The 24,424-nt window shown below is 43.0% G+C and overlaps 1 protein-coding gene across 1 annotated transcript in view; it reads left to right on the forward strand.

Moving 5' to 3' along the window:
- Window positions 1–24,424, forward strand: part of sgcz (sarcoglycan zeta) — an 864,473-nt gene that overhangs the window by 743,102 nt on the left and 96,947 nt on the right. The window contains exon 5 of the mRNA XM_080198167.1: window positions 13,094–13,216. Within this exon, the coding sequence (XP_080054293.1) occupies window positions 13,094–13,216 (123 nt within the window). The remainder of the gene's footprint in view (window positions 1–13,093; window positions 13,217–24,424) is intronic.

Here is a 24,424-nt window from a genome sequence, read left to right on the forward strand (position 1 = left end):
TTGGATTCAAGCTAACTACCTAGGAGTACAGAGGAAAACCGATGAAGAAAACAAAAAAATGAAAAGAGATTAGATGAGAAAAGATTATCAGGTAATATAAGAAGAAACACTGAAGTCTTTTATAAACTACTTCATATTAAGAGAACAGTCAAAGAAAGGGCAGACGATTAATGACCATAATCTTTTAAAGCTCTTGGAGACCAGATTGGTGCCAGTGAACTGAGGGGATGGAAATGCTGCAGGATGTGCACAATGGTCAGAGAAATGAACAAACAACTCACCATTTAGTGTTAGCTGAAGATCAGCAATGAGGAAACTTGTGGAGACGATAATCCAAGATGCTTGGAAGAAGATGAATTAATAAACAGCCAGTATGGATTGTTGGAGTCATTTCTGACAAACCTGACTTGAGTTCTTCACCATGATGAAGGCAAATTACTGCAAATGCTGGAATCTGAAACAAAAACAGAAAATGCTGGAGAAACTCAGCAGGTCTGACAGCATCTGTGGAGAGAGAATAGAGTCAATGTTTTGAGTCTGACTGACCCTTCGTCATCTGTAGCTTTCAGCCCTAACAAAGGATCATCCAGATACAATGTTGGCTCTATTCTCTGTCCTCAGATTGTGTCAGACCTACTGAGTTTCTCCAGCATTTTCTGTTTTTGTGTCTGACTGAGTTCTTTGCTGAGGTAATAGAGAGGATTGATAAAATCAGTGTTGTTGCTGTTATGAGCATGTATTATCATGGCCATGATGGAGACAGGGCATCATCAACAGATCTCCCTCTCAGTTTTGTGGAATATAAGTATCCTGATTGAGTGAGTGGAAACTCGCCCAACGAGAGACAAGCAGCAGGAGCTTAAACATGCACTCTCAACCTGGTCCGATGTATTGTTACGTATAGAGCTTAGGACTGGTGTCCAAAGATTATTGGCAAGACTATTACAATATGGAATTTCAAATGTAGCAGGGGAGTAATCAGGAACTCGATGTCCCAATTTCTGACACTGGAATGGGATTAGATGTTGGGTCCTGCCCAATACAGAGACTTCCTTACAAAGCACCAGGTCTCTGCCTGCAGATGTCATTGGCCCAGGTGGGTGTCAGAGTGGGGAATTGGTTGGCTCAGAAGGGTGAAGCCTTCAGCAGATTGGGGGTGGAACTTGAGCCCAGAGTGTGGACCCTGAAAACTTCTGGGGAGTGAAGAGATCAGGGCAGCAGCAAGCAGTTGGAGCATAAGTTCAAGAATTGTGAGTTGCAGCGTTGAGGAGCCAAGTCGTGGGTGGAAGAGGGGATCCACAATGTTGAAATGGCAGCGTGAGCTCGTTGGCCTGAAGGGCCTGTTTCCCGTTCTTTGTTCTTTGTCGTGAATAGGGGAGACTGTACTCTCTGGCAGTGACTAGGGAGCCAAACAAACTGAGTTTGAGAGGCACAAGGAGAGGAAGATCTCCTTTGTATCTGGAAAACAATGTGGTCATTGGAATCTCCACCATCTGAACTCTGCTACCCAGGTGGTTAGAGATCAGGAGTTAAACTATCAATGGACAGGACCAAAGGTGCTAAAGTCCATTGTAAATAGTTAATCCCCCTGAGCTAAACTCTTCATTAATGTTTATAAAGATCTGATGCCAGTCGAATAAAGAATGCATGTTTCATAATCTTGCAGTTCATGTGCTTGAATCTCATGTTGCGCAAAAAACGTTTGATGAATTGCCACCTAATAGACTTGTTAGCAAAACTAAAGTCCTTGGGATAAAAAGAGGCAGTTGTGAGCAGTTGTTTTCCTGACTGCAGGGAAGTAAATAGTGATGAATTCCAGGATTTAATATTAGGAACATTCCAATTTTTGATATATATATTAATGACCTGAACTTAGATATAGGTGCAAAACTTTATTGAATGATACCAAGTGCACAATTATTGTAAATCTTGAGGAGGTTATGGAGTAGTAACATGAACAAACCATAAGATAGGTGAAATTTAATACAGAAAAATATGAAGTGATGCATGTTGGAAAGAACAAAATAAGGAGCAGCAATATATTAAAGAGGATGTTGGCACAGAAAGAGCAGAGCTAAATGTTCACAATTCACACGGTGGCATCAAATCAACATCATTGAAATATTTGGTATGAACTTGGAAGTTCACCCTGCCTCCATATCAGTTCCCGACCATTTTTCTGAGACCCATCTTTGCTCTCTACTGGTGCTGTGTGGCAGTATGGAGAGGTGGTGACATAGGGATAATATCACTGGGCTTGCAGTACAGAGACTCAGCCTAATGCTCTGGGGACATGAGTTCAAATCCCAAGATTGACAGCTGGTGTAATTTAAATTCAATTACCAAAAATCTGGAATATAAAACTAATTTCAGAATGGTGATCATAAACTAGACTTGATTGTCATAAAACCCCATCTGGTTCACAAATGCCGTTTGGGGAAGGAAATTTGCCATCGTTACCTGACTTGACCTACGTATGACTACACACCCAGAGCAATGTGGCTGACTGTTAACCGTCCTCAGAACAGTTGCAATCAGAGATGGGCTATAAATGATAGTCTTGCCAAGGTTGCCCATATCCATAAAAGAATACTTTTAAGTTGGAAAAATTAGAATCTTTGGGGTCGATCTCATCAAAAAAATTCTAAACGGCCAACGAGCGTGAAAACGGGAGAGAATTGCAAACATGTTTTCAGTGAGCTTTCAGACACGATCATATGCCACTTAGTGCAAAAAAAAGGCAAAGTGTGAGTCACGCCAGTAGGGGGAGTGGATGGAGTCTATTCTCACCTAAAGCCGGCTACTCACATTTGGAGGATGTCATAGTACACGCTCAGATCTCTGTGTTCTGAGTATAAGTGTAAACAGAACAGAGAGATCTGTTAGTGTCCTCAACCCCCCAGGTATTGTCCTGATACTTCCCTGCCCCAGCAGATCACTGCCCTGATAAACCTCCCTCTCCCCCCAGATGATTGCTGTCCCGATACCCTCTCCAGCACCCAGCCAGTCACCACCCCAATATTCCCCAGCCCCAACCAATTGCAGAGTGTGCAGCCCTCCTACCTCCCCTTAGTACCCACCCCTTCGTGTTAAGTCCCACCCCTTAGGGAGCAGCGTGATGAGCCAATAAGATTGCCTTCTTAGAGTCCCAGACTGTGTTTGTTTCATTTTGTAATTATTCCTCTATTTAAACTGAGCGGTTTTATTGAAATAATTAAGTTTATTTAAGTTCATTTATTAATGTCACAAGTAGCCTTATATTAACACTGTAATAAAATTACTGTGAAAGTCCCTTAATCGACACACTCTGGTCCCTGTTCGGCTACACTGAGGGAGAATTTAGTATGGCCAGTGCACCTAACCAGCACATCTTTTGGCCTGTGGGAGGAAACCAGAGCACCTGGAGGAAACTCACGCAGAGACATGGAGAATGTGTCGACTCCACACATACAATAATCCAAGCCAGGAATTGAACCTGGATCCCTGATGCTGTGACGCTGGAGTGCTTGCCACCGTGCTGCTCCATAAAAGAGAATAAAAGCAAAAGCAAGTGAATTAAAGACATAGGTTACATCACTTCTGAGAGGCAATGTGTGAGGAAGTTCCATAGGCACATGCTTTCTGTATTTGGTGACCAACCTTTCCTCGTATTTGCTTTTAGAACGCACAGATATATTATCTCAGTGTGCAGCCCCTTTCAATTTTTTTTGTGCAGTAGCGTGATGACTTAAAGGGGGTGATTTGTATGTCATCTTTGTGGAGACTTTCAGGCTATTGTGCGGAACATTGCTGATATTTATCATCCAATCTAGTCCTGACTTACAGAGCAATATCCATCCATGCAGCAATGATCTTCAATGTCTCCCAAAATATCAGCGGGATGTGATTTTTGCAAGTGCATCAGTATTTGTTGGTGATAAGTGGTTATTGTGGTTCACTTTCCAATGGCCAATTATTTTTCTTTAATTTGCCATGATGCATTTTATTGCCAGAACTTCTGAGCAGTGGCAATCACCTTTTGGATTGCCATTTTGCTCCATTTTCACTTACCCAGGCTGGGGGCTGCACATTTCTTGCCTGCTGTACCGACCAGGGCCTGGTGAGAAATGTGCAGTGTACCTGGTTCCCGAGCCCTTCCAATGCAGGGCAGCAGTGTCACAGGAGACAGTGCACTGTCGACACATCCCCTTAACGAGGTAAATTTAAAAGTCCCTGGGTGGGATTTTCCAGCCCTGCTCGCCCCAAAACCGGAAAATGCCATCTGAGGTCAATGGACCTTTGCATGGTCTGACCCCCGCTACGATTCCCGTGGCCGGCAGGATGGGAAAATTCCCTCCTGTGTTTAAATGCAATCTGAGAAGCCAGGGAGTAGAGAAGGTAAGGAAATAGGATGGGTGGTGGATTAAGATGGGTCAGAGGTAGGATAGTTTCTGGGGATCAGTTAGATATGGGGAGCTAATTGAGGGATGAGGTTTAGAGAATAGTTAAGGGAGTTTGGAGGGTAGTCGGGAACTGGAGGTGGTCGTGGGGTTGTTATCGGGGCTAGTTGCGTGGTCAGGAGTCTAGCTGGGGAGGGTCAGGTGCTTACAACATAGCTGCTGGTGTGATGAATAGTGGAGAGGTTGGGAGATGTGGGATAGTTGGGTTGTGGGAGTGTAGCTGGGGGATGTGGTGTAGAGGACTGGTGGAGCGGGTTCTTGGAGAGTTTGGGATTAGTCAGGTGGCGGGAAAGAGAGTTAGTGGGATTGGGGGTAGTTGGGTGGTGGAGTGGGTAGTTGAGGGTGGGGGGGGGTTTGGTCAGGTGGTGGGGACGGTAGTTTTGGTGGGGTGGGATGTAGTCGGGCAGGTGGTGGGGAGTGTAGTTGGAGGGATGGAGTGTAGTTGAGGGGTGGGGTGTAGTTGTGTGGTGGGGAGGGTAGTTGGGGGGGTGGGGTGTAGTTGAGGGGTGGGGTGTAGCCATGTGGTGGGGAGGGTAGTTGGAGGGGTAGGGTGTGGTCAGGTGATGGGGAGGGTAGTTGGAGGGGTGGAGTTGGGGGGCAGTCGGGTGGTGGGAACAGTCGTTGGGGGTGACGGGTAGTTGGGTGCAGGGGGGCAGGGTGGTTGGGTGGGGGGGGGTAGTTGGGGGTCTTCAGAGTGCTGGTCAGCCTGGATAATTTGCTTATTTAGTCTGGCCAGGATTGTCCAGCCTCAATAGTATTGGGCATCATTGAGGGTGGAATTAGAATCCCATTCTGCCCGTGGCAATGCCTCCTACTGGCAGGGCAGGATAATCCAACCGTCTGTATTTCATGTTTTGAAGTGGAATTTTGTATTATTGGCATCTTTTCCAGACTTTGGGGTGATGTAAATACACTTTTAATTTTAATTTTTCATCAAACATCATTTTTAGCAGTATTCTTGTCATCAGCATTTAATCATCTCTTTAAAAGGGAACTTTACAGATGGGGCTTTAGGAGATTGTCTTCATTAAAGTTTAACTTGAGGGAGGCAATTATTATTCAATATTTCACTTCTCCAACATTGCTGTATACTTATGTGAGTTTTCAGCCAATTAATTGAATCCTATCTAAATTGAGTGCAGCATTCGCTGGCATAGATGAAACAGCAAGGTCAGAGAGCTGCACGCTGCTCAGAATAAAAATCCAGCTCTTTTCTTGTTTGGTGATTCTTTGAATTGAAATTATTCAACAGTTCTGTGCCATGGGTTGCTGTAGGTTGAAGAGTTGATCGAGGTGTTCCAAACTCAATACATTTTTTTTTTGTCGAGCCATCAGTGTGTGGTAATCCCTGCCGCTAGTCTCAAGCTAGTTCCCAATATGATAAGCTGATTTTCAACTGCTTATAAATAGAATACTTTCACATAAATCCTATAAAATTGCTTTTGCTGGATTGACCTTACAGGGTACCTTGAATTACCTTGATCTAGTTGCAAGTTATAAAACTACACAAAGAATAAAGTGAATCATTCATTTTAAACATGGAAACCTAGAAAATAGAAACAGGAGGAGGCGATTCACCCCTTCGAGCCTGCGCTGCTGTTCATTATCATCATGGTTCATCAATAGCTTGATCCTGCCTTCCCCCCCTATCCTTTGATCCCCCCATATCCTTTGATCCCCTTTGCCCCATGAGCTATGTCTAACTCCGTCTTGAAAACATGATGATTTGTACACAACTGCTTTACTTGATAGTGAATTCCAGCGGCTTACCACTCTCTGGGTGAAGAAATCTTTCCTCATCTCAGTCCTAAACAGTCTACCCTGTATCCTCAACTGTGACCCCTGGTTCTGGACTCTGCACCATCAGGAACATCCTTCCTGTATCTGCCCTGTCTAGTCTGATAAAATTTTATAGATTTCTCTGAGATCCCACCCCATTCTTCTGAACACCAGTGTATATAATCCTAACCAACTCAATCTCTCCTCATACGTCGATCCCACCATCCCAGTGTGATCAGTCTGGTAAACCTTTGCTGCAGTCCCTCCTCAGATAAAGAGACCAAAATGGTGCACAGTATTCCAGATATGGTCTCACCAAGCCCTGTATAATTGCAGCAAAACATCCCTGCTCCTGTACTTGAATCCTCTCTCTGTGAAGGCCAACACACTATTTGCTTTCTTTACTGTCTGCTGCACCTGAATACTTACCTTCCATGACTGGTGTACGAGGAGACCCAGATCTCATTGCAGATCTCCCTCTTTCAATTTATAATCATTCAGGTAATAATCTATCATCCTGTTTAAGCTACTAAAGTGGTTAACCTATGATATTATATGTGTGAATAATAATGAGTCATGAATTTGGAAGTTTGCCAGATTGAATGTTCACATCTTGAGATCAAGTAAAAACAAAATAAGCAGTTGAAATGCAAAGAGTGGTATTATGTAGAGCAGGATCCTGAGTCCACTCTTGCCATCTGTGAGATAGCTGGCGTGGGCTCAAGATGCAGCAAAACCTGAAAGTTGCGAACTCGAAATTCTGATTTTCACTGCCCTTCTCTGGTGACATAGTCAGGTTCACAATGGGCATGTATCTGATTTAAATACATTTCAATATAATTAACATGCCTCGCGCCAGATACTCACCACACGCCATATATTCACACTGTGCCGACATAACATCAATAGCTGCAGTTTCAAACAGGTTCACCAGAGTTGAACTTGTTCTGGAGATTTCCACTGGGGGCAAAGTGGTGAGTATAGACCCCAAGGGCAGTGCAGTACTCCCTCAGTACTGTCCCACTCTCAGTGCAGTACTCCCTCGGTACTGTCCCTCTGGCAGTGTAGTACTCCCTCAGTACTGTCCCTCTGGCAGTGCAGTACTCCCTCAGTACTGTCCCTCTGGCAGTGCAGTACTCCCTCAGTACTGTCCCTCTGGCAGTGCAGTACTCCCTCAGTACTGTCCCTCTGGCAGTGCAGTACTCCCTCAGTACTGTCCCTCTGGCAGTGCAGTACTCCCTCAGTGCTGCACTGGAATATCAGTTCAGATTGCTGTTTTCAAGTCTGGGAAGAGGGCTTGAAATCATAACTCTGAACTCAGAAGCAGGAGTGGTTCCAACTGAACCACTTTTAGGGCAAAATCCTCCACAGCCCTGCCAAAGGGTCCAATGGGTCCAATTTTGACGGGAGAGCAAACAAATTGGTTGAATGCCAGCATGAATTTCCCATGGTATATTCAGCAGGTGCCCACCGTAGGAGATGAGGAAACCCACTGGAAGCCAGCATGAAACTGATTTGCCTTCTGCTTGTGAGAGGCAGATGAAAGATAGACTGGAAACTTCCCCCTTGCCCCATTCAGCACAATGCCAGTGTGAAAACATGCTGGTTCAAAACACATCAGACTTTTGGACTCAGTTGGGGCTGCCAAAAGAATTCAGAATGGAGGCTGCCAGCTACCCTGGACCTCAGAACACCACAGCAATGGGTGAGGGAGGCTGCCAGATTCACTGCTGCGGTCTATCTTTTCGCCTCAGAGTGCTCCTGCAAATCCACCTTCATTTTTAGGAGGTACGCCTTCATTCTTTGATGTTGGGTCGGTGATGTTGGGCGCTTTCTCAATATGGCATCTAGACATGATAGTGGATATGCACCGTCAGGCCTGTCACACCATGCATGTGGCACAAAATCTTTGGTTACCTAATTAATGAGATTGGGGTTGGGCGATATAGCATGGTCTCCCACTGGCTGCCATAGTGGGAAACTCCTCACATCCCAGTCACTGCCACAGGACTTACTCCCCAGATAGGAGAATACTGCCCATAGTTTATGTCCTTTACTCAGTGGTTTACAAGTGCAAGTAATTTACGAACAACTTTTACCATAATGTCCAAGACAGAAAAATGGTTTTCATTTACATCTATTAATTTCAGCTAGAGTGAGGAAAATGAAACATTTAAATTTGTGACGCACCTTAACACAATTTATGCATGTTGCATTATTTTTGCTATGTTGTGTTACTGCACCAATAACTATGATACTGGACTGTTTCTGATTATAACGTTTTTGTATTACACCTAAGTCCTGGAAATTGGCAACCAAGACTGGATAAAGCAGCTTTATTTTTGGAAATGTTAATGCAAACCGCTTCGCTGACTTGAATTTGAATATCCGAGATTGGAAAGTGAGCAATTATGAAGTGTTTGCAAGTGGAACTGAGAGGACTATGACATTGAAAAGCAGTCTCTTTAAATAGGGAGTTGTTTGAGTAGTACAAGGATTACATACTTTTAGAGGAGCTTTCCTTTAAATGTAAAAATCTATTCATGGTACTGTGGTGCTGGAGCTTGGGCAATTCTAATTTGTTTTAGACACACAGCAGGAGTTGCAAGAAGGTTTTGAGTCTGAGGCTACTGGAGGGAATATGTCCTATTCTGGTGCTTATTTGACTGATAGTTCTTTGTGCTGTGTTCTAGTAACATAGTATTAAGGCTGTTTGAAATTTGTTGCTGCATTTAAGTAGGAATCGTGGATGTGGTGTTATGTTAAATATACTTCCATAACAAGTCAGCTTAGAATTTCAGAAGAAATCATAACCTGAAATTTTTTTTTGTTATTTTTAACTCCCTGAGTAAAAATATAAAATAAAACCTTTTTCACAAAAAGTTATACAGATTATTTTACTCTTTTTTATTGTCACTAATATAACTCCTCTTTCTAAATGTGGGCATATTTGTATTCAGTGATAGCTAAGATCCTGAAAGCTCATCAATTGGGTGTTCCTCTCCACTATGTGCCCATCCCATCCCGATTCCACATGAGAACGCGTCTCAGGTCAGTAATAGTTCTTTCCTGGCATCATAAGGAAAGCTGTTGATCTATTTTATCAAGCGCCAAGGATTGACTGGAAGACCATACCCAAGGCTGATCCTTTTTTAACATTTGGTGTAATGTGGCCAGGAAGGAGACAAGGTTGGGTATAAATTTCCCATAGTGGGTTACCAACCTCAGAAAAACTCTTAACTCCTGGATGGATGTGGGAGCTGGGACACAGTTGATCACCCGCACCTAGTCTCCCAAGGGATGTAGACCAGACTTGTCTCTTCTGTAACCCAGATAGGTTGCTTGGGGGGCCTGGAATACACACTTTTCCCTTCTTGGATTTATGCCTGCATTGCAAAACTTCTGCAAGGTTCTGTAAGTGTTCCTTAATTGTTTTTCCTGTTATGAGGACAAGATCCAGATAGGCTCCTATCAGAGGTGGATCTTGTATGATGTTCTCCATTCGTCACCAGAAAATTGAGCAGGCTGATGATACCCCAAATGGCAGTCTGTTGTATCAGAAAGGCCCTTATGAGTATGAATTGTTGAATATCTCTGGAAATCCTCGTCTAGCTGTAATTGTAAGTAAGCATGACTCATATCAATTTCTGAAAACTAGAATCCTCCTGCCAACTTTGTTTATAAATTCTCAGTCCAAGGGATTGGGTATTTATCCAGTTGTGAGAAACGGCTTACCATTTATTTAAAATCGCCAAAAAGATAGACTGATTCATCTGACTTCAAAATTGGTACAATTGGTACTGCCCGTTCTGCAAATTGGACTGGTTTGATGATTCCTTCACATTCTGGTCTTCAGATTTCAGCTTTAACTTTTTCCCATAAGGCAAATGGCACTAGATGGACCTTATAAAATCATGGAACCACTTCCTGGTCAACATGGAAGGTTGCCTTGGCTCCTTTGCTAGTCTCTAGACCTTCCTGGAAAACCTCAGTGTATTCAAGCAGGACTTCTCTAAGGTGACTATTCTCCAGCTGAAAGATGTTGAGCCAATCTCTCAACCAATTTCACCCAGTTAGGCTTGGCTTCGAGCCCTCCACTACAATCATTGGTAACCAAACTAGTTGCCTGTCATAGGAGACAGGGACCGAGGCTGTACCCATAATTCACAAAGATTCCACTGTATAGGTTCTCAGCCTTGCTGAAGTCTTGAGTAAAGTTAAGCACTGGAGTCCATATCAAATTTTATAGAACACTGATTCTCTGACCACTGATGTCAACCTCCATTATTACCAGAGGTCCATTGAATCATATCGTTATCTTGATTGAGTCTGATTTGGACCGCGATATTCAATTTAGTTGCTCTGAATCAGATGTGGCTGGACTGTCAGAGGATGGAAATCTCCTGGATACCAGTCTATGAGTTGTTTTTCTAAATCTAGATCTTGTAGGTTCCTTTGCTGATTCGACCCCACATACCAGCAACAATTGCAATGTACTACTGGACAGGAGTTTGAAAGGACTTGTAACTGTTAGGTAAAAGTTTGGGTCTGTGCTGTGGGCAGACCTGGAGTCACGTGTATCTGGATACTTGCTGAGTGAGGCTCTGTAATAGTTCGCGTTCAAGTGGTGGTGCCTGCACATAATCAAATTGGCATGGATGTCCACTTCCATTGCGATACCTTTTAACTCATATGGTCCTCTTGCAGCATTTCCCAATAGTAAGGCCGACTATCGTACCTATTTGAAGTCCAGTTGAGCTTCAGCTGATAAGTGTTTTTGAATAATTACATTATTAATCCTGCATACCAGACAGTCTCTAAGCATATTGTTAAGGGTTAAACCAAATTCACGTGCTTCTGCCAGTCATTGTAATCTAGTTTGAAAATGGCGCTCGGGCTACCGAGTAAACACAATAACAATCCAGAATTAGAGGTGTCTTGGCGTTGTAGTATACTTCAACTGCTGCAGTCAATTCCTCAAAAAATTTAGTATCCAGTTCCTCAGGGAAAGTTGAAATCCAAATGACAGCAAATGCTGAAACCCCATAGGCAGTCAGGAGAATTATCCAAGGCTTTATGTCTGCCAAAAGTCATTTGCCTGAAAAAAGTAACACATTTGGGCCCAGTCTGTGACAGCAGGGTTGAATGAGTCCAAACAAAGGCATGATGTCTGAGGATGGCTTACTCCAAATTAGACCAACTCTTGTGAATGAGTTCCTTCAGGTTCATGCTTTACCTCGTTGCCACTGTAATAACTCCTCAGAGGCCGGAGTCTTTTCACCAAACTTACATTTATTTACACATTCATTAACCCTCCGAAAGGTACTTCCTCGTAAAGTCTAAACCCGGAGAGTCAGTAACCTTGACACTCCACGTTACATACACAGGTAGGACTCCCTGATTGGCCCAGACATAACTGCCTAAAACAGGGAGCTCATCTTCTATGAGGTCCACCTCACAGGCCTTGTTAAGGAATTACAGTGCTGTAGATATTTTCGGAGACAGGATCTTCAGGCATTTAGAGATGCAAGGACTGATTAGGGACAGTCAAGATGGCTTTGTGAGTGAAAAATCATGTCTCACAAATTTGATTGAGCTTTTTGAAAGAGTAATCAAGAAGGTAGATGAGGGCAGTGCAATTGATGTTGTCTACATGGACTTTAGCAAGACCTTTGACAAGTTACCACATGGTATATTGTTACATAAAGTTAAATCTCATGGGATCCAGGGTCAGGTAGTGAAATGGATATGAAATTGGTTTGATAACAGAAGAGGGTGGTTGTAAAGGGTTGTTTTTCAAACTGGAAGCCTGTGACCAGTGGTGTGCCTCAGGAATCAGTGCTAGGTCCACTGTTATTTGTCATTTATATTAATAATTTGGAAGAGAATTTAGTAGGCATGGTTAGTGAGTTTGCAGATGACAGAAAGATTGGTGGCATAGTGGACAGTGAAGAAGGTTATCTAAGATTGCATAGAGATTTTGATCAATTGGGCCAGTGAGCTGATGAATGGCAAATAGAGTTTAATTTAGATAAATGCAGGTGACTTGGTTGATCAAACCAGGGCAGGACTTACTCAATTAATGGGTGGCCATTGGAGAGAGTTATAGAACAAGGAGATCTAGAGTACCGGCCATAGCTTTTTGAAAGTGGAGTCTCAGGTGGACAGAGTGGTGAAGAAGACATTTGGCATGCTTGGTTTCATTGGTCAGAACAATGAATTCAGGAGTTGGGACAATTTGTTGAAGTTGTACAAGACATTGGGAAGGCCACACTTGGAATACTGTGTACAATTCTGGTCACCCTATTATAAAAAGGATATTATTATTCTAGAAAGAGTGCAGAAAAGATTTACTCAGATGCTACCGGGACTTGCTGGTTTGAGTTATAAGGAGAGGCTGGATAGACTGGGACTTTTTTGCCTGGAGCATAGGAGGCTTAGGGGTGAATATATAGACGTCTATAAAATGATGAGGAGCATAGATAAGGTAGAGAGTCAACATCTTTTCCCAAAGAAAGGGCGTCTAAAACAAGAGGGTATAAGTTTAAGGTGAGACGGGAGAGATACAGAAGTTTCCAGAGGGGCAATTTTTTCATACAGTGGGTGGTGAGTGTCTGGAAAAGCTGCCAGAGGTAGTAATAGAGGCAGGTATGATTCTGTCTTTTAAACTACGTTTAGACAGTTCTATGGGTAAAATGGGATAAAGGGATATGGGCCAAACGCGAGCAATTGGGAGTAGCTTAGGGGTTTAAAAAAGGGGTGGCATGGACAAGTTGGGCTGAAGGGCCTGGTTCCATGCTGTAAATCTGTATGACTCCATCGGCTGATGAAGTATTTGCCATAAAATGTGGTTTCTGTTTCTTGTCGACTCGCAGGTTCTAATGCTGTGGAGGCCCAGTGCCGAAGGTTTGAAGTAAAAGCACAGGACGGCAAGAAGGTACTGTTTTCAGCAGATGAAAATGAAATTGCCATTGGCGTTGAAAAACTGCGTGTAACAGGTAACACTCATTAAAACATAACACTATTTCTTTGTAATTCATCTATTTCACTTGCCTTGAATCACAAATTAAAGATTAAACAACTGTACTGTTCAGCTGTGCTATGTGATATTCAGGCATCACTATGAAACCAAAAATACTACAATGATCAGGAACACTGAGATTGATAAGAATGATTCAAGACCTAAGCAGAAGTAAACAACATGCAGTGAAAGATAGGTCCTGGCAGGGATCACGTATCATTTAAATGAAAGTATTCAGAAGTGATTTTCACTCTGCTTTCATGTTGAAGCAGTGAACCACACGGCTTAATTGTCATCAGATGTTCCAAGAACAGACATAGAAGAGACAATTCTATATTGATTTTGAAGCATTATCATTGTAATATATACAAAAAGGATTTCTTCAAGTGACGTATTGCCAATATTCTGCTACCAAAATATGACACAATTTCATGTCACTTTCTGCAGAGAAGTTTACCTGATCACCTTTGTGGTACTCTGCTTTTCATTCTTGACGCTTTATGATGGTCTGAAAGAAAAAACATTTTTTGAGCTAAGCTGTTCAGCTCCACAATCACAAAAACCTACAACGGAGGCCACAGCACCTGCAGAATCCTTTGGTTGAATTTTCCTTTTGACTCACTTACAGTCCGATGTCCTTTCTAAATTTTAATCCATCAATTGAGGTGAGATTTTCTCTGTCTCCTGCAAATAAATACATTTGTAAACCCGAGCATAACAAGCTCTTTATGACTTTGCTAATGACAAACAAGAAAAATCTTTCCAATTAATTTTTGCCTGAATTATGAAACCCAGCATCATTTGTGTTACTGTTTCACACATTTACACTGCTCTGTGTTGAAGCAAAAGCAATTTTAGAGCATAGATTACTCAAAGCTGCCTTTGCATACTATTCTAATGTCATAATTGTGCAACACTGCATGCCAATATGCAGAGTTCTTCTCAACTCATTCAGTGCAGCATCATTATAACTTTGCCTGTTACATCTCAAATCCATTTTGTACAGTTGCTCTAAGAGTGCCACCTGGTGTCTTCTCAGTGTTCTCTCAAACACCAAAGGCTGCCTTACATTTTAAAATAAGTAAGCATGTTTCATGTTCTGTGTTATACGTTGACACAGTCAATTGTGTACGCCTTTGTATAATATTCTGAAGCTGTACTATGTGTTTTTTGACCTGCTTGAAAATGCTACTGACGCTTGAATGCAACAGTTTGTTTGTAAATGGAATAGTTTTGCTTATCCTTGACTATCACATGCCTCTTTTGTTGCTATGACTTTTGCTTATAGCGTTTGTAAGCAGTGTTACAGAGTATGGAGGGCCTTGGTTGATATCACAGTAGTGAATGGGAAATGGTAGAGGTGACATTCATACTGTGTGTAGAAATCTCTCCTAACGTTTGCAGAGGCTTTGTATTATGACTCCAAAGGAAGTTGCAATTATTAACAAAAATAGTACTGCAAAAAATATTTTGAAATAATTAAAGATTTTTTTTTAAATGATGGCATTTATTCTTAACCATTGATGCATGAAGTTATGAGTCTATCCTTAACACATGTTGTCTTCCAAAACCCCCCTGTCTACGTATTGGATGACACAGTGCCTTTTTGCAAAATGGGTCACATAAAGTAGATAGTGTGCGCATCGGCTGGAATTTTACTGTTTCACCCAGCGTGGGAATCAGAGTAGGTGAGGGGAAGACCGTGGACAGGTCCATTGACCTTGAGTGGGATTTTCCAGTTCTGGAGTGAGCAAAGAACAAAAACAGCACAGGAAACAGGCCCTTTGGCCCAACGAGCCCACACCGCCATCTCAACACCACCAGTCCCCCTCTCCACCCACGACCCTTGTCTAATGTTTTATGGCCATCCAGATTGAGGGAAACTGATTTAGGGACAATTTATTCCTGCCAATCAGCCTAACAGCACATCTTTGGGGTGTGGGAGGAAACTGGAGCACCCGGAGAAAACCCACGCAAGCACGAGGAGAATGCGCAAACTCCCACAGACACCGGCCCAAATCCAGCGATAGTAACTGAGCTGTCGTCTTGCCCAGTATCTGGTCCAGTTTAGGCACACACTAACGACATGAAACATTAGGCCAATCTCGAACAACCAAGAGCAGCCCCAGTATGACCCATCGCGTGTATGCCCCTCGTTGGACACAAGGCAGAGCGAGGCTGGAAAATCCTGCCCATTGCCATTTTTCTTTTTGCACTGAATTAGATGTAATAGGCCATACTTGCGATCCATGTGCACTCCTTAATCTTTGTCCCAGACTCCACCATGAATTGTCTGTGGGACCACAACTGGCTGCCATAGTTCCCCATAATAAGCAAATAAGATTGGCAGGCCAATTTACTGTGCGTGCTGTTGATGGTCTCTGTAGGCACCTGCAACTTCAACTGCACAAAGTCAGCTGTAATCCAATCTGCAGGCCTGTAGTTGAGATCCACCAGGTGAGTTGTTCAGTGTTTTTTGCCCACACCCACTGCAGCCCATGCAGTAGCCAATGCTAGTTGGATCATGGAATCAAACAATTGTTCAAGCTGATTTGAAGCACAGTTTAGAAATTGGGGCCACGTGGGACCACCAACTCAATGTATTTGCTTGTCACTCCGGAAAGAAGGCTTGTGCCGCTGCCATGAGTATTATTGAAATGGTCAGATACCCAACTTGTAGGTCAGGCTATTTGGACTAAATTCTACAAAGTCTGTGGCATTACTATGGGATGTGTTTTTTTTGGAGGTGTGTGGTGAGTTGCTGGAGTTGGCAGGGAACGTTGCAACATCCATATAAAATGGCAGAACACCTAATGACCTGTGTGCGTATAAAAGCTGCCTCAGGTCTGGGCTCACCACAAGACAGGGAGGTGGAGCAAAGACTGTGTAAAGGACAACTTTGCATGTGTTGCCTTCTGTCGAGACAAAGCAGGTTCCTCCATGCACCTTGACAATGAAAGGTGGCAGCTTGGCAGACTAACCAATGCACCCACTGTGTATGCCCATTCTCCCAATTGCCACCCCTTTGAAGCCCTGGTCTGAGTTTCTTGTCACAGAACTCAACTGCAATCTTGTCCTCTGGCGAGCTGACACACCAGCTATCCTTTCCTTGGTCTGGTTACAACTCAAGCTTGCCTTGGTGATTTCAACTTGATACTAGCCTCTGAGCTACATGGAATGCTAGTATTTTAGCTCGAGGATGTCAGATCGAGTGACATCTTTATCAGTGCTGCGTTGTTGCTCTCTCTCCCTCCTGGCACTGCTGTGGCTGGATGGGCAGTAATTGATGGGTGTCTGAATGCAGGAAGTCAGAAGAATAAGTTTGTCTGATGGAAATTGGAAAGGGATATAGTGAGAAGCATGAGGTTCATGGCCACACCAACATCTTTCTGCAAGAATCTCAGTGATTGTTGTGAGTTGCTGAAATCTTCATAACATGGCTCTCAGAGAAGTTTGCACCTTTTACAGGGTGAAGTCTGGAAGTCTACAGCTTATCAGAGAAATAGGAAAATCAGGATGTGGGGTGGGATGATGTGGAATGGAAATGTTCCCCAATTGCAAATAGAACTTTCAAGGAAAGGTGTGGGACTCAAGTAAATCTCTGCAGTCAGCCACTTAGAATCTCTACAGTGTAGAAGGAGGCCACTCGACCCATAAAGTCTGCACCAACTAACTTTCTGACTGAGCATCCCACCCAGCGCTTCCCTCCAGTGCCCCATCCCCATTATCCCATACATTTATCCCACTGTTCCCTGTAACCTACACATCCTTAGACACTAAGGGCAATTTAGCATGGCCAATCCACCTCATCTGTACATCTTTGTACTGTGGGAAGAAACCGGAGCAGCTGGAGGAAACCCATGCAGACATGAGGAGAATGTGCAAACTCCACACAGACAGTCACTCAAGGTGACCCAATCACTTCTGCATTGTAGAATTCTACAATTCTATGGCCGACATTGAACCCGGGTCCCTGGCGCTGTGAGGCACAGTGAATCTGCTGACTGTAGAAGAGTAAGAGGTGACTTGATTGAAGCATATAAATTCTGAAAGGTGTTCACAGGGTGGGTACAGAGAGAATATTTTGTCTTCTGGGACAATTTAAAACTAGGCGTCACTATTAAAATAAGCAGTTGCCAATTTAAGACAGAGATGAAAACATTTTTCCTCAGTGTGTAATGAGTCTTTGGAACCTGCTTCCTCAAAAGACAGTGGAAGCAGAATCTTTTAATTTTCTCAAGGCACACATCAATAGATTCTTGATAAACAAGGAGGCAAAAAGTTACTGGAGGTAGGTGGAATGTTACAGTCAGAGCCTCCTTGATCTTCTTAGATGGCAGAGCAAGCTTGAAGGTGCAAGTGATCTCTTTCAAGTCCTAATTTGTGTGTTTGTATGTCCTTCTGCTCTCTCCATCCAGGACTTCATAGTTTGAGTGAGTGGCCTCCTCCTGCCACCCTCCAGGAAGAGGACCTCCCTCTGCTCCTGTATGGCTTTTGAGGAGGGCCTGCTGGTCCACATCAGCAAATTGAAGAATTTCCCTGTTCTGGCTTTCAGGCCTCTGGGACTCAGCATTTCAAGTTGCTCTCAATCTAATATTTTCCAACAATATTTAAGCATGCAATACAGTAATGACTGCTGTAGTCTATTTAAATCAGGTTCTCACTTCAGCAATCCAGCCTCTGTTCCCACCCTGGTGCCACCAGTTGGTCACCAAACCTGTTGCAAGTCAATTAAGGCTCCTTTTCCATGAGCCAATGACCATTTCCCATTCCAGATGGGTTCAGGATCTGGAAATGGTCCCTCAGAAGGCAAATCCTGTCCCCTGTTTTCATGCTGCAAGCTGATTTCAAAACACTGAACTGGTTCCTTCTGTGCTGGATAACCCACCATTAATCCTGTTATTAAAAAGGTGCAGTCTATATTTCATGTGTACTTTGATCCCTTCCATTGTCCAGGTCTGGATGCTGTTCTTTCTCCTGTTAATTATCTGTTCAGTGCACAAAAATACAGTTGTGAAAACCTGTACTGACTTTAAAAATACAACTGGCAGCATAGAGAAGAATGTAGGTTAATGCTGTCTGGAGTGCAGTTTGTCCAATGTGTAGGTTTGTCTCAAAGAAAGATTTAAATACGTTCTGAAAATATATAAGTGACATTATTGAATAAAATGACATTAAGCGCGTAAGTCAGTTCACCTGCTGCAAGGAATTAAAATGACAAAATACCTGCTTTGTAACATGAGTAATGGAACCAAATAGATGTTGATGTGTAAGTGAGAGAAATTCAATGTTAAATGAAGAAGGAATTTGTCTCGGGTTTCAAGGTTCAAATTGATGCCGGATTTAGCACACGCAAGTCATCTTCCGAAAGGCTGATTGGCCCCAAATGCAGGGAAGCATCAATGTACCAAAAACAAAATCTAGTTGGATTTTCATTGCATCTTCTGCCCCTGCTCACATACAATAACACCATTGTGGGGTCTACTTACATGAGTCTGGAAATTAAATTTTTCAAAAGAGGAGCCAAAATGTGGAAAGTCATGGCACAATAAATCAGAAATGAAGCATGCGGTGTATGATAGTGCATGCAAATCATTAGTAATGGAGACAAAAATGCAATCAATACTTCCAGCCAGCAAAGGTATTCTGGATTTTCTATTTTTAATTACATTACATTTATATTAAAAATGCTTCTATAACTGAGTTTTGAAATACTTAAAAATTGCTGTCATATTTCATCCCTTTGGCACCAGGAGAAAATAAATATGTCACGTTTTTTTAAAATGATTTAATGCGTTGCAACAGATATTCTTAAAAAAAATAACCTCAAGCTTTTTGATTTTGTTCCTTCATGATGAATTTAGAATGTCTCTCCAATATTAAGTTACTGGACATTTAGTGCCTTTTTAAATTTTCTTGAGTTTAAACCCATACTGGTCAGTATTAAGTAATAATTCCAGGTGCCCATTAGATGTAATTTCTTCTGTTTAACTGTTTCCCAGCTCCTGTATTTTTTGTTTTGGCTTCATGAATTCAAAGGCTGATAACTCAGGATTTTAAAAAACACTGGGTGAATCAAAAAGCACTGAAAATTGAGATAGATTGTTATCTTTAACCTATTCAATGGGGCAACATTGCGGCACAGTAGTTAGTGCTGTGGCGTCACAGTGCCAGGGAGCCAGGTTCAGTTCTGGTCTCGGGTGACTGTGTGGAGTTTGTACATTCTCCTTGTGTCTGTGTGGGTTTCCTCTGGGTGCTCCAATTTTCTCCCACACTCCAAAGATGTGCAGATTAAATAGATTGACCATGGTAAATTGTCCCTTGGTGTCCCAAGATATGTAAGTTAGGGGGAACAGTGGGGTAAATATGTGGGGTTATGAAGATAGGGTTTGCTGGGATACTCTTTTGAAGAGTCAGTGCAGACCTGATGGGCTGAATGGCCTCCTTCTGCATTGTAGGAATTCTATGACTCCTGATTTTCAAGGGGAAACTGCTTTGGCAAATTACTTCCACATCTGCCTAAGGCAACAAGAGATTGTGGTGATTTTAACTATTGGGCTTCTTTTAAATGCTGTTGGTCCTCTTCTTGCATGGAAATAGCTACCTGCAATGGAATATTAAGTGGAACTTGGCAGCCTGCTGGCTTCTGGGTAAATTCCAGGGTGGCGTTTTGAGAGGGTTTCAGGTGAGGGGCAAGTTGGGTTGAAAACCAGGATAGAAAAGACTGTGCCATTCCGTTGGGGAGCTCGGAATAACATGCTGGGTGGGCTTTTCCGGCTGGTCTTGCCACAAACCAGAAAATTCCACCCGAGGTCAACGGACTTTTTCTTGATTCCCCCCCCACCTGCTATGATTCCCATGGCAGACAGGACGGGAAAATTTCCCCCCTCTGCATTTCACAAAGGCATATTTTTGAATTATCTGGTGCATCTCCTAATCCTTCCCATAAGGTGGTTTTCTTACTGAAGGCCCCTTTAAAAGTGCCATCAGGATCCTATTGATGTGATGCGACTGCAGTTTTTGCATAAATTCATGAGACTCTCGCCTGCTTTAGACAGTACCAGGTAAACATCAGAGGCAGTCGGAAAGAGGCGACTTTCAGGTGGATAACTAACCTGCTTGTTTTGAACTGCCCAATAGCTGCAAGGTGGGTAGGGTTAAAATTAACTTCTTTATTTTAACAGGGGATGGGCTATGTGACGTAAAGGAGAGAAATGCAGTGTACTTGGGGAAAGAATTGGTGAAAAATACTGGAAATGTCATCCCTGGCTGACCCCCGACCCCCAACAACGAAGCAACATTTTCTTGTGAGATTCATCCCACAGGGGCTGGTATAATTACTGCAGCTGTCACTTTATATGTATAAAACTCCTGTGATTTTCTTTGATCTCAGTCTTCACTGAATCCATTTGAAATATCTGAGACAGCATTGTAGGTTAAGTTTCAGCAATCTCATACACAAACTTTCATGATCAGTACAAAGGTCCCTCCCCCAGCTGAAATCCAGTTACCTTGTGATCATTAGCAGAGTTGGAATGGCCAATTTGCAGAGAGCTCTAATAATCAAAAGGGAATGTGAGATTATTAATGCCAGTCGGGAAGAGGCAGCATTCACTGTTAATGACCACATCGCAATATCTCTTTTGCATTCAATTGCAGATCACATATGGATATACTCTTGACACCAATGCGGGGCAGGCTGGTAGCAATCATTCTGTTCTTAATGGGTTTTTTTAATCATATCTTATTATGAGCGCCATAACAGATGGAGTTATCTTCAATACTCCTCTTTTTTTCGCTGGTTCTTATGAAGCTTCCATGTAAAATTGGTCTGCATTGTACCACCATTACTCATCACAATGATTTTTTTGGCAATTATTTTTGATGACCATGCTGTTCTTCACTGATTTCAACAGTGATCCCGTGTCCTTGGCAACACTGATGTCTGCTAACAGAAAAGGTATTAGCTTTGCTTCCTGAATGCCTGTAGCTTTATTTGAATGCACAGTAGGAATTTGTGAGTATCAGACTTGGGTTTACTAAAGGAAGCAGCTCAGTTGACTCAGCTGAAAGAAAATGAAGATGCATGACTGGAGAATCAATTATAACTGGCATGGACAGCATACACCAGAGAAAATCTGGCTCTAAGAATATGTATATCGGAAGCCTGTTAAGTGAAAAGAGTTACCAATTTAATGTGGCAGTCACGTTATATGCCTGCAAAGCTTATTGGGAGATGGACCGTTCAGTTTTTAATAAAGCAACATGGAATATGAACAAAGTGGATGCTAGAAACTCAGATAATTTCTATGCAAACAGGATCTTCTGATCCTACCAAAGGCCACCCCATTCCCTGGCTATGGGACGGGTGAACCATGTTGTGTGCATAGGGTGTCACCCCTTTAAGAGGAAGGGTCAGGAGACCCAGGGTGTGGGGTGACCTGCCCGGGAGACTGCCCCAACACCAGTGACATCTTTGGAGCTAAACACACCCCCACACTGCCCACCCCGCCCTAGGTAGTCTGAGACTTAACAAGCCAAACAAAATGCTGCGCTCATTGGTGAGACTGAAAGATCCCAGCCAATGGCAAACCAAATGACTCAGTGTGTACTTTCAGAAACCATTCTGTATTTCTTGTTGAGAAAAAATCAAAAAATGGTTTAAGAAACCTCCAACAGCAGTCACAATGTGGGAAATTCCAACTGAAAATTGATAATCTACTTGTAAGCTATTCCTGTGGCTTCATCCATTGTTAGATTAATTTTTTTATGCTGGTTTATTTGCGTGTGCCTCGCAGAATCGAACTAAGAGTGCTCTTGTATGCTGGTTTGATGAACCGAATAAACTGCTTGGACTTGGAGCAAAGTGCATTTTCACTAATCAAATGAAACTTCTGCAAAATTGAAGGCTAAGACAATACCAGCAGGACTTTTTTGGAATTACTGTTTCCTGCTAGGTATGTACAAAGAACAAATAAAATTACAGCACAAGGCTCTTCCAAGCCTGCACCGACCACGCTGCCTGACTGAACTAAAACCCCTTATCCTTCTGGGGACCATATCCCTCTATTCCCATCCTTTTCGTGTATTTGTCAAGATGCCCATTAAAGTCACAAAGAGTGGTTGTGGATGGGTCTTTTTCTGCATGAAGATCGGTCACCAGTGGAGTGCCCCAGGGTTCTGTTCTGGGACCCTTGGTCTTTGTGATTTTTATAAATGACCTGGATGAGGAAGTGGAGGGATGGGTTGGTAAGTTCGTTGACGACATGAAGGTTGGTGGTGTTGTGGATAGTTTGGAGGGATGTCAGAAGTTGCAGTGAGACATAGATAGGGTGCAAGACTGGGCGGAAAAGTGGCAGATGGACTTCAACCCAGAAAAGTGTGTGGTGGTTCATTTTGGCAGGTCCAGTGGGATGAAGGAATATAATATTAAGGGTAAGACTCTTAGCAGTGTGGAAGATCAAAAGGATCTTGGGGTCCAGGTTCATAGGACTCTCAAATCGGCTTTGCAGGTAGAGGATGCAGTTAAGAAAGCGTATGTTGTACTGGCCTTCATCAATCGAGGAATTGAGTTGAGGAGTCGGAAGGTAATGCTGCAGCTGTATAAGACCCTGGTCAGGCCCCACTTGTACTATGCTCGGTTCTGGTCGCCTCATTACAGGAAGAATGTGGAAGCCATTGAAAGGGTGCAGAGGAGATTTACAAGGATGTTGCCTGGATTGGGTGGCATGCCTTATGAGGATAGGTTGAGAGAGCTCGGTCTTTTCTTCTTGGAGAGATGAAGCATGAGAGGTGACCTGATAGAGGTGTATAAGATGTTGAGAGGTATTGATTGGATGGATTCTCAGAGGCTTTTTCCCAGTGCTGAAATGGCTGCCACAAGAGGACACAGGTTTAGGTACAGAGGAGATGTCAGTGGTAAGTTTTTCACTCAGAGTGTGGTGGGTGCATAGAATTGGCTGCTGGCGGTGGTGGTGGAGGTGGATTCGATAGGGTCTTTTAAGAGACTTCTGGATGAGTACATGGGACTTAGTAAGATTGAGGCTTATAGGTAAGCCTAGTAGGTAGAGATGTTCGGCGCGACTTGTGGGCTGAAGGGCCTGTTTGTGCTGTAGTTTTTCTATGTTCTGTGTTCTATGTATCTACTTCCAGTACCTCCCCAGCAACAAGTTCCAAGCATCCACCACCATCTGTGTAAAAAAAAACTTACCTCATACATCTCTCTTGCCCCTCACACCTTAAACCAATGCTCCTGAGTAATTGACTCTTCCAACCTGAGAAAAAGCTTCTGACTATCCACTCTGTCCATGCCCCTCATAACCTTGTAGACTTCTGTCAAGGTTACCTCTCAACCTCCGTCGTTCCAGTGAGAACAAACCAAGTTTCTCCAACCTCTCCTCATAGCTATTGCCCTCTATTCCAGGCAACATCCTGGTAAATCTTTTCTGTTCCTTCTTCAAAGCCTCCACATTCTCCTGGTAGTGCAATGATCAGAATTGAACAGTATATTCCAAGTGCAGCCTAATTAAGATTCTATAAAGCTGCAACATAACTTGCCAATTTTTAAACTCAGTGCCCCAGCAGCTGAAGGCAAGCATGCTGTATGACTTCTTAACTACCTTCTCTACCTGCATTGCCTCCTGTGTACTTATCCCTCTGCTTATCAATAGTCTTAAGGGTTCTGCATTTACTGTATATTTCCTGTCTTTATTAGACCTTCCAAAATGCATTACCTCGCATTTGTCCGGATTACACTCCATCTGTCATCTCTCTGCCCAAGTCTCCAACCAATCTATATCCTGCTGTAACTTTTGATGGTCCTCATCGCTATTCGCAAATCCACCAATCTTTGCGTCGTACGTAAACTTATTAATCAAGCCAGTTACATTTCCCTCCAAATCATTTATATATGTTACAAACAGCAAAGGTCCCAGCACTGTTCCCTGTGGAACGCCACTTGTCACAGCCCTCCATTCAGAAACGGACCCTTCCACTGCCACTCTCTGTCTCCTATGACCAAACCAGTTCTGTATCCATCTTGCCAGCTCATCTCTGATCCCATGCAACTTCACCTTCTGCACCAGTCTGCTGTGAGGGATCTTGTCAGAGGCCTTACTGAAGTCCATGTAGTCAACATCCACTGCCCTACACTCATCAATCTTCTTTGTCACTTCCTGAAAAAACT

Source organism: Carcharhinus amblyrhynchos, chromosome 1 (assembly GCF_965287045.1).
Source record: "Carcharhinus amblyrhynchos chromosome 1, sCarAmb.v2.hapA, whole genome shotgun sequence".
NCBI classification, from domain to species: Eukaryota; Metazoa; Chordata; class Chondrichthyes; order Carcharhiniformes; family Carcharhinidae; genus Carcharhinus; species Carcharhinus amblyrhynchos.